Source organism: Phaseolus vulgaris, chromosome 8 (genome assembly GCF_000499845.2).
Source record: "Phaseolus vulgaris cultivar G19833 chromosome 8, P. vulgaris v2.0, whole genome shotgun sequence".
Classification (NCBI taxonomy): domain Eukaryota; kingdom Viridiplantae; phylum Streptophyta; class Magnoliopsida; order Fabales; family Fabaceae; genus Phaseolus; species Phaseolus vulgaris.
This window is the reverse complement of record NC_023752.2, coordinates 39,363,490-39,375,928: the sequence shown is the minus strand read 5'-3', so window position 1 is coordinate 39,375,928 and position 12,439 is coordinate 39,363,490. Positions and strand designations below refer to the sequence as shown.

General features: G+C 44.0%; 3 protein-coding genes across 3 annotated transcripts; 2 read left to right on the top strand and 1 right to left on the bottom strand.

Annotated features, from left to right (window-relative positions):
• Positions 1 to 554: 554 nt before the first annotated feature.
• Positions 555 to 1,589, top strand: LOC137825102 (uncharacterized). Its single transcript, XM_068630776.1, has one exon. It carries the CDS (start codon positions 555 to 557, stop codon positions 1,587 to 1,589), a length of 1,035 nt encoding a protein of 344 aa, XP_068486877.1.
• Positions 1,590 to 4,304: 2,715 nt separating this feature from the next.
• On the bottom strand, positions 4,305 to 4,937 carry LOC137825100 (uncharacterized). The gene has a single exon (XM_068630775.1). It carries the CDS (start codon positions 4,935 to 4,937, stop codon positions 4,305 to 4,307), a length of 633 nt encoding a protein of 210 aa, XP_068486876.1.
• Positions 4,938 to 9,052: 4,115 nt separating this feature from the next.
• LOC137825099 (uncharacterized mitochondrial protein AtMg00810-like) lies at positions 9,053 to 11,913 on the top strand. The gene is made up of 3 exons (XM_068630774.1): positions 9,053 to 9,219; positions 9,890 to 10,820; positions 11,875 to 11,913. Exons 1-3 carry the CDS (start codon positions 9,053 to 9,055, stop codon positions 11,911 to 11,913), a joined length of 1,137 nt encoding a protein of 378 aa, XP_068486875.1.
• The last annotated feature ends 526 nt before the right edge of the window (positions 11,914 to 12,439 follow it).

Sequence of the window (12,439 nt, the reverse complement as noted above, 5' to 3'; positions counted from 1 at the left end):
ACCGCCTCAAGCTAAACCCGGAGAAATGCGCTTTTGGCATCGAGGCGGGGAAGTTCTTGGGATTTATGCTCACTGAGAGGGGGATAGAGGCGAACCCTGACAAGTGTGCTGCTATCATCACCATGAGGAGCCCAATCTCAGTTAAAGAAGTACAGCAATTGACTGGGAGGATGGCGGCCCTATCAAGGTTCGTGTCTACTGGAGGTCAGAAGGGTCACCCCTACTTCCAGTGCCTCAAGAGGAATAGCCTTTTTGCATGGACAGGTGAATGTGAAGCAGCATTCCTCAAGTTGAAGGAGTACTTGGCGACGCCACTTGTGCTTTGCAAGCCACGGGCAAGCGTCCCCCTACGTTTATACTTCGCCGTGACTGAGTGGGCTATCAGTTCTGTGCTGGTCCAGGAGCAGGACCAAGTGCAGAGGCTCATCTACTTTGTGAGCAAGGCTTTGCAAGGACCAGAATCATGATACCAATCATTGGAGAAGGCAACGCTGGCAGTAGTGTTCTCAGCCAGGAGGCTCCGCCACTACTTTCACAGTTTCACAGTGGTGGTGATGACGAACCTCCCCATCCATAAACTACTTCAGAAGCCAAATGTAGCTGGAAGGATGGTTCGCTGGGCAGTGGAGCTGTCAGAGTTTGACATCCAGTATGAAACTAAAGGGTCCATCAAAGGGCAAGTCTATGCAGATTTCGTGGCAGAGCTCTCACCAGGAGGAGACTCTCAAGAGGTGGAGTTAGGATCACAGTGGATGCTCTTAGTGGATGGGTCCTCCAACCAGCAGGGGAGTGGCGCTGGAATAATCTTAGAGGGGCCTAACAGAGTGTTGATCGAGCAAGCCTTACGCTTCGCCTTCAAAGTAAGCAATAACCAAGCTCAGTACGAGGCGTTGATCGCTGGAATGCTCTTGGCCAAGGAGATGGGCGCGCAAAGCCTATTGGCGAAGAGTGACTCACAATTGGTCACAGGGCAAGTAACAAGAGAGTACTTGGCAAAGGATCCACAGATGGCTGCGTACTTGAGGTACGTCGAAGTTTTGAAGGGAGCCTTCGCTGCGTTTGAGCAGGTGCATGTCTCTAGAGAGCAAAATGCCAGAGCTGACCTGCTCGCCAAGCTGGCCAGCTCAGGCAAGGGGGGAAGTCAGAGGACAGTCATCCAAGAGATGCTCAAAACGCCACGAAAGTTTGTGGCAGACAATAGGGTGGATGTCCTTCACATTAGCGCAGCAAGAGGAAAGCCAATGAGCCATCGCTCTATGATTCAAGATACGGCGAGGGCACCCCGCATCAACACCTATGCGGCCTCGCCCGAAAGAGAGAAGTGCGTGCATGTATGTGCCTTGGAGGAAGGCGACACGTGGATGACGCCTTATAGGCGATACATTGCCGACGGAATTCTCCCAGCAGAGCCCAGAGAAGGAAAGAAGATAAAGAAGAACTCTGCAAGGTACACTCTCGTTGATGGAGTACTATTTAGGCATGGGTTCACGCACCCAATTCTGACATGTGTGAGTGGCGACGAGTGTGCGAGGATCATGTCAGAGTTTCACGAGGGGATTTGCGGAAGCCACGTGGGGGGAAGATCATGAGCTTCCAAGGTGATTCGCACCGGGTTTTATTGGCCTTCGGTGAGGGAGGATTGTGTAAGATATGCCCAGCGATGCAAGCAGTGCCAGATGCATGCAGACTGGCATAAGGCACCTTCGGAGGAGCTGAGATCGATTTACAGTCCATGGCCTTTCCACACATGGGGAATCGATATTCTGGGGCCTTTCCCTCTGGCGATAAGGCAGATGAAGTATTTGATAGTCGCCATCGAGTACTTCACGAAATGGATAGAGGCATAACCAGTGGCACAGATCACTACGCACAAGGTACAACACTTTGTTTGGAAGAACATTGTGTGTCGTTTTGGGGTGCCAAGGCGTCTCATCTCAGATAATGGCACTCAGTTTGCGAGCCAACAGTTGGGGAAGCTGTGTGCAGAAGTGGGAATCAAGCAGGTGTTCGCATCAGTCAAACACCCTTAGACGAATGGATAGGTAGAGTCAGCAAATAGAGTTTTGCTGAGGGGATTGAAGCGAAGGCTTGAGAAGGTTAAAGGGGCGTGGGCAGAAGAAGTACCAAGAATAGTGTGGGCTTACCACACCACACCTCAATCCTCCACCATGGAGACGCCTTTCAGCCTAGTATACGGGTCAGATGCCATGATCCCGGTAGAGATCCACGAGAGTTCTCCACGTTTCCTAAGCTTTGTGGCAGAAGAATCCAACGAAGAAAGAAAGGTGAATCTAGACATGTTAGACGAGGCCAGGGAGGAAGCAAGAATAAAGGCGGAAGCCGTGAAGAGAAGAGTAGAGCATCGGTACAGCTCTAAGGTGAAGCTGGGACAGTTCCAAGTTGGTGATTTGGTCATGAGGAAGGCTCATCCTTACGAGTTGGAGAACAAGTTGTCTCCCAAGTGGACCGGACCCTTCAGAGTAACCGAAGCCAAGGGAAACGGTTCATACAATCTAGAGACTCTAGAAGGGGGTCCCATTCCACACAGCTGGAATGCGGCCAATTTAAAATTTTATTTCAGTTGAAAGTTATGAAGCACACAGTTGTAAAGGGGACACTCTTTTTCCATCTCGGGGGTTTTTTAATGAGGTCACCCAAGTAAAAAAGAAATTCAAAAAACTTTTTCTCAGTTTTTCCCTCCCACACGATGTAAGAGCAAAGATTAAGAAACAAAACAGAGACTCAAGGCGTCGCCAAGCGTGGGCGTCACCAGGTGTAGGCGTCGCCAGGCGAAGGCGTCGCCAGGCGCAGGCGTCGCCAGGCGCAGGCGTCGCCAGGTTAAGGCGTCGCCAAGATGAGGCATCGCCGAGATAAGGGAGTCAAATTCAAAGCAAGTAGCAGGAGCGCATGCTCATACCCAGAGATAAAGACAAAAGATACGTTCAGTATAAGTTAAAATCCGGGAGTCTAGTCCCTGAGCAGGGGTTAAGGGATTCTTTCGGGACGCCCCCTCCTTAGGTATGAATAGCTAGCCCCGGTGTCTGGTGTTTAGACGCCTCGCAAGGAAGTGGCGGGGGGCGTTTCCTTCGAGTGTGGGCATCAGGCAGTAAGAAGTTTCGGAGCAGTGGAGAACCAGGTCACTTGGTGCAGATACATGCAGCTGAGGAGAAACGCCATCCTTCGGGAAACCTTCTCCTTGGGCGCAATCACCAAAACCCCTGGTCATCTTGGTGTTTAGACACACCAGCGACGATACGACGATGCTTACAGCACGCCTCTCCCTGGGCGTGGGCAACAAGGACACTGATCGCCTTGGTGTTTTCAGACACTCTAGGACGGAACGGCACTACCCCTGGGTGGGCCTCCCCCAGGTGTGGGCACCAAGCGCGCAGAGATAAGGGCTAAGTTGCCTTGGTGTTTAGACACCCTGTGGACGATACGGTGTTGCTGTAATAGGACTCTCCACGGGCGTGGGCATCAAAGCATGACTTTGTCCCAAGTGTTTAGACACGCTGAGGACGATACGACCTTGCGTTCAGCAGGTCTCTCCTCGAGCGTGGACACACAGTACAGAACAGATAAGTCTTCCTCGCCCTCGAGCGACGTTGAGGCCACAGAAGAATAGATAAGTCTTCCTCGCCTTCGAGCGACGTTGAGGCCATAGAAGAGATCAAGTTCTCCCTCGCCTTTGAGCGATGTAGAGACCAGAAAAGAAGATGAGACCCCTTTTTTTTCATCTTAAGCGATGATAAAGCTAGCAACACCTTTCGTAGTAAGTGCCTAGGGACTCAAGACAGGTAAGTAAAGATCAAGATGAAAACTTTTCTAAGTTCAGAAGGCAAGAGAAATTCGAAGAGCAAGAAGAAGAAGCATAAAAACACGAGTTATCAAAGACAAGAAAAATACGCGAAGTTGAATCTTCCTTTGCCTTTGGGCAATGACGAGGTAGGCGACGTCTTCATGAGGAAGATTCCTCGCAGATACGAAGGCCGAATGAAGTTCTAAATGAAAGATCAGGAGAAGGGTATGCATCGCGACTCAGAAGGGAAGGGTAAGAAAGAAGGTCGCGTGCTACCTAAAGAGTTAAAATCAACAGCGATGAAGAGATGTATAAAGGGTAACACATTCGATATAGTAAAGAAAGTATAGGCGGATGGAAGAACAAGAGAAGCTGAAAGTACACAGGTATGTAAAGATAAAGCTCGAATAACATTTAAGCAGAGTCAAGAGTCAGAATTACAGATAAAGTTCAAAATGTTATAAATACAAATTTACAAGCAAGATAGAAGTCTATTGAGGGCAGCTCATTCTCCAAGGTCAAGGGGCACCACCTTCCCGTCGACGATGTGGTTGCCAGGGTCACAGTTGGAAGTATTGATCCCTAAGTTCTCACATGTGGCTTGGGCCAGAGCCTCTTTGAACCCCTCATCAAAGGTGTCGGCCATGTCGTCGAGGAGGTCTCGGTTGGCTTTCTCCAACTCCTCGATCTTGGAGTCCTTGGTTACTAGCTGCTTTTCCAAGAATTCCTTCTCCACCTGAAGCTTGCTCACTCCAGCTTGGGATTTGTCATGTTCATCTTGGAGAAGGCTGAGAGCTTCAGTCTTTGCAGCTAGCTCCCCCTCAACTTCGTTCAGCTTCACCCCAAGGGCCTTGGAGGTTTCAGCCACCTCCCTCAGATCAGTCACCTCCGCCTGCAGAGGGGCCATGGAGCCCAGAAGGTCGGCGTGCTTCTGGTCAGCCTCGCGCAGCCTCAGGGTGGCCGTTTCCTCCACCTTCCGGGTCTCTGCCAGGGAGGCTTGGTAAGCATCCTCCAGCTTCATCTTTTCTTCCTTCAGGGTGGCCACCTCTCGCTTGAGAACCTGAAGGGTTTGCATCTCGATGGCCTTGGTTTTTGCTTGTGCGCGCCAATCGAGTGCAATAGCCAGGAAGGGCCCCATGTAGTAGGGCATACCTTCCTTCTTAGCTTCGCCAGAAGAGCTCCCCGGCGACCTCTCGTTGAACCCCCTCATCAGTTGCATGATTGCAAGGGGGGATCGTCAAGACCTCTGGGGGGAGCTTGTGCAGCAGTTTGTGTTTGTAGGGGTGTGGACTCTGCCCCTTCCTCTTGGCCTGCTTGTGGTGGGGGAGATGTGGCGCTGGGAGGGTTTTCCCTTAGAGATTCTTCACGCTGGGGGGATGCAGATCGTGAAGTAATGACTCTGTTGGTCCTCCTCCTCTTGAAGACTTGCCCCTCACCTGAGCCTTCGTCATCGGAGGGGACCACAAGGACACCCTTGCCCTTGTCAAGGGGGGTTGGGGTGAGGTTGGCGGCCACATCCAGTGGGACTGCAACAATTGGTGGGGGTGAGTTGGGAGTTTGAAGAGAATGGGGAGAATTGGGTGTTTGGGCGGTGTGTGGTGTTGGTGATGGGGGTAGGTTGGACTCAGTAATGGGGGTGCTGGAGGCGCCAGCCTTTGCAGATGTTGCCTTGGGGCGAGCTCTCAAGGTCTTGGCCAGTGCAACTCGCCTCGAGGAGTCCATTACTGATGTTGCACCAGACAAACAAGAGAACAAGGGTTAGAGCTAACACCAGTTAAACAAGAAAGCACACATATAGCACATACAGAAGTTTGGGGCAGATGAACAGCGCACACAACAATCAGAGAAAGCACATCCAGAGGCAAATATAAGAAAGATAAGTAGGGGTGTAGATTTTCTTACCAAAGTACCCAGAAAGGGCACTCGCATTGAACTCACAAGCTATGAGTTTCACGGTGTTGAAGACGACTCTCAGGCTGGCTAAAGCCACACATACCTCTCTATCAGCAGAGGGTAGTTCGTCTAAAGAATTGGGCTTAATCAGCCTCGGTTCTTGCACCCAATATAAGGGGAAGTCGTCCAAGGCTGTGGGGTCGTGTTTGGTGCAACACACCCTGAACAATTTGCCCTTCCACCCCTTGTACGAGTTCTGGAAAAGGGTGAGGAGTATCCTGCCAGCGATTCCAGAAAAGCTCACCAGAGGCTTTTCCCTTGTTTCTTCACTTCAAAAAAAATGAAGGAAGACGTCCACTGAGGGTAGAAGACCCAGATACCCGTTCAGAATTTCAAAGGCCCTAATGAATGCCCAGCTGTTTGGGTGTAGCTGGGCAGGGGCTATGTTGATTTCGGTGAGCAGCTCCCTCTCGGAGGTTGTAAAGGGAAGGCGCAGACCGACGCGTTTGAACACTGTCTGGTAAAGAAAGAAAAAGGGTTTCCCACTGTTGGACCTATCGTCCACGCAAACCGGCTCCCCGGGGGTGCCGTGACGAACGGAGACATGGGAGTCGTGGACACTGCAGAAAGCATTGAAATTGTATAACCGTGGGTCACTCAGATGGTCCTCCACATCTCTGACAGTGGTTAAGGTCGTGAACTCAGCTAAGAGTTCATCAGGGGCCCAGGGGTACTGAACCTTGTAGTTGATCCCGAGGGGAGGAGGATTGGTGGTTGTTTTTAAGCGTGCCATAGATTGATGAAGAAGCTGAAGAATGAAGAAAAGGAAAGTCAAAGTCAAAGTCAACATATGGTGGGACCCCTCAAGGGCGTCCAAGGGAAGAAAGTCAATAGGTTGACCGCTTAAGGCGTCGCCAAGATGAGGCGTCGCCAAGGTGAGGCGTCGCCGGGACGAGGCGCTGCCAGGTGTAGGCGTCGCCAGGTTAAGGCATCGACGGTGTCACCCCCCGATACCCATGGGTAGGAAAGACCGTGGAGGGGGCGACACCGCGAGAGGCCTCAGTACCTCAAGACAATAATCAAGAGAAGAGAAAGGTGGCTTCAAGGCCATAGTTCTAGTACCAATAGGGGGTAACCTGACTTGTGAAGTACCCACACCACTATTGGGAGACCCCTGGGACAAATACGACCCATGAGAGGGTCATGCCCAGGGGAGAACCACGTGCATGGTACGAGAGAAAGGTAGATACACTCCCAGGGCGAGTGACTAGAGGTTGGGGCGCATGAGTTGGCACCCAGAAAGTCACCCCTTGCGCCAGATGCACTCCGAGCAGGAGGACTTGCACGATGGATTATCCCTAAGTTGGGTTACGACGTTGTAAGGCCCTCCACGAAGAGTAGCGATCAAGTCAGAAGAATACGTGGCAGTAAGCACTGAAACATCAATGTTTTCTTAAAAGTTCGTTAAGGTACGCATTAATTTTGTTTACGTTTCGAACGCTTTAAAGCACTTTAAATGCTTTAAATGCTTTAAACGTTTTAAATGCTTTGAACATTTTTATACGCTTTGAATGCGCTTTAAGACGCTTTAAATGCTTTAGACATTTAAAAGGGGCTTTAGACGTTTGAGACGGGGATCCGAGTTTTGATCCAAGTTTTAGTTCACAGAAAACCCTAGTTGTTTTACTCGCGCACCCACTGTACGCACAGGCAATTAGGGAAAAAAGTATTAGTTACTCAGTTATTTGACCACCTTCAGAACATCCGTTCACGGTGTTCCGATACGGAGGTATGTCCCTTTGATGTTTCTCGCTAGCTGACATGATCGTCTGAGTGCAAACGGCCGCGAGGGCGCCCCTTTGTCCACTTCTTTTCATGTACTCACAGACGGTGCAGAACAGAGGTGCCCTAGCTCGCGAGGATAAGCCACGCACAAAGACGTCCCTGGTCAACCGGCGGGAACCAGTGGAAAAACAAGCGCATTATGCAATGTGTGAGGACTCATCAGAGGTAGAGGATGAATTACTATTAGTAGCATATAAAGAAACAAATCTATCTGCGCAGCAAGAAAATTGGTTTCTTGATTCTGGTTGTAGTAATCATATGACTGGAAATAAACAATGGTTTACCAAGATACACGAACAGGGTTTGTGCAAGACTGTCAAACTTGGTAATGACACCACTATGGCAGTAGCAGTAAAGGTCATTCCAGTTTTTATCAACGGCATCTCACATATCATCACAGATGTATATTACGTGCCAGAAACCAATCTTTTAATTTTAGGGCAACTCCAAGAGAAAGGATTGGCGATGTTGATTCAAAATGATACTTGCAAAATTTTCCATCTGGACTGTGGATTACTTCTTCATACCAGCATGAAAGGAAATAGGATGTTTTACCTAACATCTTCAATGAATTATCAGTGCCTTCTTGTGAGTGACGGTGCAGAACAAAAAGCACAGCTTTGGCATAAAAGGTTTGCTCATCTGAACTTTCAAGGACTTTGCACACTTGCCAACAAGCATTTGGTAATCGGTCTACCTCCTCTAAAGTCTCCCAAAGAAATATGTACCTCGTGTATCATTGGAAAACAACATAGGGACACTATACCGAGACAAAGTTCATGGAGAGCCTTGAAGAAACTCCAACTAATTCATGCTGATGTGTGTGGTCCCATTTCCCCCTCATCTCACAGCAACAAAAGGTACATTTTGAGTTTTATTAATTATTACTCTCGTAAGACATGGGTTTACTTTCTGCATGCAAAATCTGAAACATTTAGTGCATTCAAAAGTTTCAAAGCTCGTGTTGAAAAAGAAGTCAGCGCTTCCATTATATGTCTAAGAATTGAAAGAGGTGGTGAATTTACCTCTAAGGAGTTTGCAAATTACTGCAATCATCAAGGGATTTCAAGACAAAAGACCAGAGCTTATACTCAACAACAAAACAGAGTTGCAGAAAGAAAGAAACACATTATCCTGAATGCAGTCCGAGCAGTCTTACATGAGAAATGTGTTCCAAAATTGTACTGGTTTGATGCTTTCCGGTGGTGTGTTCACGTCCAGAATCGAAGCCCATAATCTGCAATAGATCACCAAACTCTAGAAGAACTTTGGAGTGGAGTCAAACCACATGTGGGCTACTTTCGAATATTCGGTTGCATTGGTCATGTTCATATTCCAGATCAGAAAAGGAGCAAATTAGATGATAAAAGTCAACCGTGTATACTTCTGGGAGTAAGTGAAGAATCAAAAGCTTACAAATTATATAATCCTACTAACAATAAAGTCATCATAAGCAGGGATGTAGTGTTTAAGGAGGACAAAAGTTGGATTTGGCATGACAATATAAAGGAGTGCATGGATGGTACTCGAGAAGGTGAACCGACAGTTCTAGAAGATACATCACTAGACTCTACCCCACATGTTCCAATCAATCATGACACCAGTTCAGAGGCACTGATCAATCCTAATTCAGACTCAGAATCTCATCCTCCTTCAGCTGAAGGGAGGGCAACAAGACACAGGTAACCACCTGCATGGATGACTGATTATGAAACTAACCTCTCGATAGCAGAAGAGGAAGAGAGTTTACTAGCCATGATGATGTGTGAATCTGAAGATCCTCCCTCATTTGAAGAAGCCCACACAAATTCCAAAATGGAGAGATGCAATGTACGTTGAAATCAATGCAATAGAAAGAAATCACACATGGGAACTCGTGGATCTTGAAAGAAACTACGCCTATCGGCGTGAAATGGATATTTAAGACCAAACTAAATGAAAGTGGTTATTCGAGAAATATAAAGCTAGATTGGTGGCCAAAGGTTATGCTCAAAGGTTCAGAATCGACTATACAGAGGTTTTTGCTCCAGTTGCTCGACTTGATACGATACGAGTCTTACTAGCCTTGGCAGCTCAAGGCACATGGGAAGTCTTAGCTTGACGTAAAGAGTGCTTTCTTACATGGTGAACTTCAAGAAGAAGTGTTTGTCCAGCAACCTGAAGGATTTATCAAAAAAAAGGCAGAGAAAATCAAGTGTATCGGCTCAAGAAAGCTCGTTATGGGCTTAAACAAGCTTCACGAGCCTGGTATAGCAAGATTGAAGCATATTTTGCCAAAGAACACTTTGATCGATGCCCTAGTGAACACAGTATGTTCATTAAAAGAATTCATGGTAATATTCTAATTGTTAGTCTATATGTTGATGACATAATTTTCACTAGAAATAGTAGTCAAATGTGTGAGGACTTCAAGAAGTCAATGCAATTAGAATTTGACATGACAGATTTGAGAAGAATGAGGTACTTATTGGGAATTGAAGTGGTACAAAGTGATGTGGGAATTTTCATCTGCCAAAGAAGTTATGCTCGTGAGATGTTAGCTCGGTTCAACATGACAGAATGCAACTTTGTTCACAATCCAATTGTGTCAGGCACTGCACTATCTAAAGATGATGAAGGAACATCAGTTGATGCCACCAAATTTAAACAAGTTGTTGATAGTCTCATGTACCTAACAGTCACCCGACCAGACCTAATGTTTGGAGTGAGCCTAATCAGCAGATACATGGCTACAACAAAGGCATCACATTGGGCTGCTACAAAACGTATTATGAGGTATGTACAAGGTACCATTGAATATGGTATTCTATATCTAAAGGGAGGAAAGACCGAAATCACAGCCTATAGTGACAGCAACTATACTGGGGACTTGGATGACAGACAAAGCACCTTTGGAGCAGTATTCATAATAGGTTCAGGGGCTGTATCATGGGCTTCAAAAAAGCAATCAGTGGTTAGTCTATCAACTACAGAGGTAGAGTATATAGCTGCAGCGGCATGTTCCTATCAATGCATTTGGCTTCATATAATTTTAGAACATTTTGGGATTGAAAGAAAGGAAGCAATCACAATTCTATGTGATAACAACTCCACTATTCAGCTGTCCAAAAATCTTGTCTTTCATGGACGTAGTAAGCACATTGCAGTGAGATTTCACTTTCTCAGAGATCTAGTAAATGATCAGTTGAAATACTGCAATACTCAAGAACAGGTGGTGGATACTGTGAAACTTGAACAATTTGAGAAACTTCGACAAATGCTTGGAGTAGTTGACATTACTACAGTAAGTTATAGCTTAAGGGAGGAATTGTTAGTTTATCTTTCTGTTTTAAATTAAATAAACCCTATTTCTCAGGGTAGAACTAGTTTAGCAGTTAGCTATTTTTTAGGTGTGCTTAGGTGTACGTGTCCTACTTCGTAGCCATGTACTAGAATTAATTATCAACAGTTTTTCATAAAAGTTTCATTGCTTCAATTGAATAAACATGGAGTATTTTCACTTTCAACCAGATATACTACACAAATACTATTTTAAGTTTTATAACACATCTAATCAAGATAAATATTTACAAGGTATTTTCTTATTCTATCACAAACTTCATTATATATTTTTTTTTTCCAGTATTGTATTTCATATAACAAAAACATCAATTTTATTATATTAGATCGTTTCTATGAAACATATTAATATTTATTTTTAATATTTTTATTTTTTTATGCTTTTTAATCTCATTCTTTAACTTTTTTATATTCAATCGAGTAATAAGATAGCTTAAAAAATAGTTTATTCTTTTTCTGGTTCTTAGTTTCGGTTTACTTTATTTGAATAACTCTTCGTTATACCATTTTCATTGTTTATCTCAAAAATCTTAATTATATGTAATTGTTTACTTTTTACTATAATTAATATATACAATTATTATTTAATAATCTATTTATTTATTTAGATTTCTTTCTTAAAATTTGTGATTGAAGAAAAAAATATGAATAAGAACTCTTAATAACATTTCTTAAAATTTTTGTTGTTTATTAAAAAAATACTTAATTAATATTTGACAGAGACATAAATAAGATTTGAAATCGAAATTATATATTTCAGAAATAACATTATGCATCATCTATCTTATTAATAAAGAGTTAAAATATAATTGTTTATACAAGAAACAATATTACATTTAATCCAAAATCTATACATTGAATAAGTAAACCTTCTTTTTCTATCATGTATTGGCTAAATTTAAATAAAATCTTTCCTTCAGAAAAGTCTAAATTAAATATTTTTTAGTTGAATCTTACAACTTCCTTCTCTTTCTATGACTGTAATTCATATCTTTCAGATGATCTTTGCACCATTACTTTTCATGTCACCTCAATAAGTAATGGTTTGTAGGGTTCCTCTTGTGAAAAAATAATGGTGGTTGTGGCCCTAACTTATCATGGTCCTGTATCCTCTCATCACACTAATGTATGCAAGACAAATTTTGTTATCACAACTTTTCAATATATATTTTTTTAACAATTTCTTTATTTTAAATGAACATAGGTATGCTTCCCAAATAGACTATAAGAATCCAGAATGTTATTGATTTGAAGGAGTACATCTTGGTTTCAATAAAGGCAAATACCCTCCAATTTATATGTAAGCTTCTACCACATACCATACATTTATTTTATGTATTAAATTTCATAATAAGTAAATATTTTTAATATAATTATATTATAAATTATAAATAAAAATTTAAATGTATAATTTTTTTGAATTTTCAATAATAATTTATAAAAGTATTTCTATTTTTTTTATAAAATAGTGCATTTCAATAATAAATTTCTTAAAATAATAAAGTTTAATTTAAAAAATAATAGAATATTTTAAATAATATATATATATATATATCATTTTTC

Coding starts and splice junctions, on each gene's coding strand:
- LOC137825100 (XM_068630775.1), bottom strand. CDS start 4,937: ATGGGGCCCTTCCTGGCTATTGCACTCGATTGGCGCGCACAAGCAAAA.
- LOC137825102 (XM_068630776.1), top strand. CDS start 555: ATGACGAACCTCCCCATCCATAAACTACTTCAGAAGCCAAATGTAGCT.
- LOC137825099 (XM_068630774.1), top strand. CDS start 9,053: ATGGATGGTACTCGAGAAGGTGAACCGACAGTTCTAGAAGATACATCA. Junction 9,220..9,889: donor GGGAGGGCAACAAGACACAG/GTAACCACCTGC, acceptor TCTAATTGTTAG/TCTATATGTTGATGACATAA. Junction 10,821..11,874: donor GAGTAGTTGACATTACTACA/GTAAGTTATAGC, acceptor CATATCTTTCAG/ATGATCTTTGCACCATTACT.